The sequence below is a fragment of the Brassica napus genome, chromosome C2, assembly GCF_020379485.1.
Source record: "Brassica napus cultivar Da-Ae chromosome C2, Da-Ae, whole genome shotgun sequence".
Taxonomy (NCBI): domain Eukaryota; kingdom Viridiplantae; phylum Streptophyta; class Magnoliopsida; order Brassicales; family Brassicaceae; genus Brassica; species Brassica napus.
In genome coordinates, this window is record NC_063445.1 from 45,263,626 (window position 1) to 45,267,271 (window position 3,646).

The 3,646-nt window shown below is 42.5% G+C and overlaps 1 protein-coding gene across 1 annotated transcript; it reads left to right on the forward strand.

Moving 5' to 3' along the window:
• The first annotated feature begins 275 nt into the window (after positions 1–275).
• LOC125582438 lies at positions 276–2,020 on the forward strand. Its single transcript, XM_048749144.1, has 2 exons — positions 276–834; positions 1,920–2,020. The coding sequence occupies exons 1-2, from the start codon at positions 276–278 to the stop codon at positions 2,018–2,020; spliced, it is 660 nt and encodes a 219-aa protein (XP_048605101.1).
• Positions 2,021–3,646: the final 1,626 nt, after the last annotated feature.

Consider the following 3,646-nt stretch of genomic DNA (forward strand, 5'->3'; position numbering starts at 1 on the left):
AAAGATCAGTACATTACGATGGAAAATCCATTAGAGCTTTGGGATGCTTTACAGCATAGATATGATCACCAGAAAACGGTGTTACTCCCAAAGGCTAGAAATGACTGGAAGAATCTAAGATTCATGGATTATAAGTCAGTGAATGAGTACAATTCGGTCTTGTTTAAGACGGTATCGATGCTGAGACTTTGTGGTGAAGTAGTAACCGAAGAAGAGTTACTTGAGAAAACATTCTCTACGTTTCATTCCTCAAAATCCTGCAGCAGCAGTACCGAATGAAAGGCTTCGCCACATACACTGATCTGATCTCGTGCCTGCTACTGGCCGAGGCAAATAATGAGCTCCTGATGAAGAACAGTGAAGCTAGGCCTGTTGGAACAGCCCCATTACCAGAGGCAAATAAAGTTGAAAAGAAAAATCCCAACGAGTGCAATTACATCCAGAATGATAAGAGATCACACGGCAAAGGCCGAGGTGGATACAGAAACCGTGACAATTACTCGAACGGCCGAGGTAGATACTTAGCCGGCCGGAAAGGAAACCACAATAACCGTGGTCGTGGTTCCATTCCCGACCGTGGCCGAGGCGGTTATGGCCGAGGTCGAGGTGGTATATCCAAACCGTCTTACTCGACCAAATCCGTTTGTCACAGATGTGGGATGAGCAACCATTGGACCAAGAATTGTAGAACTCCTAAGCACTTATGTGAGCTCTACCAAGAAAGTATTAAGGACAAGAACCCGGAGGCTCATATGGTTCATGATTCCGGATATGAGGCTGATAAAGAATCCGATGTTGCAAATGACGACCTGATGGACTTTGAGACTTCTGATTGTCTCAAAGACTAAAATTTTCGATACGACTTGTTTTATTGCTTTATGTTTGTTTTATGATTGCTTTGGTGTTTTTAATTTCGGTGTTCTGCAACTTTAAATAAATGAAAGTTTTGAAGTCTCTGAGAAATGAAATCTTATTTATAGAAATGAATGATGAGATGAGCATACTCGTTGTGGATAGTGGCACAAGTCATACAATACTTAGAGATAAAAGATATTTTTTAAATCTCACAATGCAAAGTGCAAACGTACACACCATTGCAGGTGTAGCCGGCCTGATTGAAGGTCACGGCCAGGCTTATGTATTGATGCCTAAGGGCACTCATCTAGAGATCAAAAATGCCTTGTATTCTCCAAGCTCTAAAAGGAGCCTATTGAGTTTCAAAGACATAAGATTGAACAGTTTCCATCTTAAAACATGGGAAGAAGGAAATAAAGAATTCCTTAACATAATTTCGATCACCAAAGGCTATAAAAGGATCCTAGAAACCTTACCTGCAATGTCTACTGCCTATACTATGCAAAGGTCAGTATGATCGAGGCTAATGCCTGCGACAATTTCACTTTATGGCATAACCGGCTTGGCCATCCCGGTACTAACATGATGCGAAAGTTGATGATAAACTCACAAGGGCACACGTTCAAAGGAGTTGTCCTATACAATCTCACATGTGCAGCATGTGCACAAGGGAAACTCATAACCAGGCCGTCACCAGCCAAAGTTAATAAAGAGATCATAAATTTTCTGGAAAGGATTCAGGGAGACATATGCGGACCAATACACCCACCTAGTGGGACGTTTCAGTATTTCATGGTCCTGATTGATGCATCGACCAGATGGTCGCATGTCTGTCTACTGTCCACTCGGAACTTGGCATTTGCACGCCTGCTTGCTCATATAATAAGACTGAGAGCACACTTTCCAGACTTCCCTTTAAAACTATACGTCTAGACAATGCTGGTGAGTTTACGTCCCAGACGTTTAATGACTATTGTATGTCCATGGGGGTAAGTGTAGAACACTCCGTGGCACATGTACATACACAGAACAGCTTGGCCGAATCATTCATTAAACATATCCAGCTGATAGCCAGACCATTGCTCATGCGGTCACAGCTCCCGGTATCAGCGTGGGGACATGCCGTACTACATGCAGCAGAACTGATTCGCATCAGGCCATCTAGTGAGCATAGATATTCGCCATCCCAGTTACTCACGGGTCATGAGCCAGACGTGTCCCACATCAAAACATTTGGATGTGCCGTCTACGTTCCAATTGCTCAACCACAGAGAACTAAAATGGGACCACAAAGGAGGATGGGAATATACGTAGGATATGACTCCCCAAGTATTATAAAGTATCTTGAGCCAACAACCGGTGATTTGTTTAAGGCCAGATACGCAGACACACAGTTTGATGAGTCCACATATCTGACCTTAGGGGGAGATAACGGCCGGTTTAGCAAATAAATCGAATGGTCTCGACCATCAATATCTTGGCAAGATCCTCGGACTAAAGAATGTGATATGGAAGTCCAAAAGATTATACATCTTCAAAAGCTAGCTAATCAACTGCCATATTCATTTGCTGACCCAAATCGAGTGACAAAATCGTATATCCCGGCTTGTAATGCACCAATACGAATAAATGTCCAGAAGGGACAAGGTCAAGTGGCTACAGAGTCTAAACAATGTATCAAACGTGGTAGACCTATTGGTTCCAAAGATAAACAGCCTCAGAAGTCCAAGAGAGGTGCGGATCCGAGAGCATCAAGGAAACCGTCCAGAACATTCATGAACCGGCTGAGCTGACCCAGACGGTCGAGCCAAGTGAGCCGGTCATGCCAAATGATCCGACCGTTCCAAATGATGGGGTTCGGGACGCCGAACTTCATGGGACACAAGGGCCGGACAATCAAGAGATCTCTATAAACTATATGATGTCTGGAACAAAATGGAACAGAAATGATATCGACGTCGATGATATATTTGCTTATAAGGTAGCACTTGAGATCATGGAAAAAGATGAGGATCTAGAACCCACGTCCATATATGAATGCATGCAAAGATCAGATTGGATCAAATGGAAAGAAGCTATAAACGTGGAGTTAGAATCATTAAAGAAAAAAGACGTTTTTGGCCCTATAACCGTGACACCTAGAGATGTCAAACCAGTGGGATACAAATGGGTCTTTGTGAGAAAGAGAAATGAGAAAGGAGAAGTAGTGAGATACAAAGCACGGCTTGTAGCACAAGGATTCTCACAAAGACCAGGAATAGATTATGAGGAAACTTATTCCCCTGTGGTGGACGCAACTACATTACGATACTTGATCAGTCTGGCCGTGAAAGAAAAGCTTGATCTGCGCCTAATGGATGTAGTAACTGCGTATCTGTACGGTCCACTGGATAATGAAATTCATATGAGAGTTCCAGAGGGTATTGAGCTCAAAGATAAGAAAGGTTCTCGAGAACAGCATTGCATTAAGCTGAATAAAGCCTTGTACGGTTTGAAACAATCAGGTCGAATGTGGTACAACAAATTATCAGAGTACCTAATGAAAGAAGGTTATAAGAACGATCCAATAAGTCCATGTATTTTTATAAAGAGATTTGACAGCAAGGGCTTCGTGATTATGTCTGTCTATGTGGACGACCTGAATGTGATTGGAACCCCTGGAGAGATTTCCCAAACGGTCGAATGTCTAAAGAAAGAATTTGAAATGAAAGACTTAGGAAAAACTAAGTTTTGTTTGGGACTGCAATTTGAGTATGTGAAAAATGGAATCCTTGTGCATCAAAAGACATAT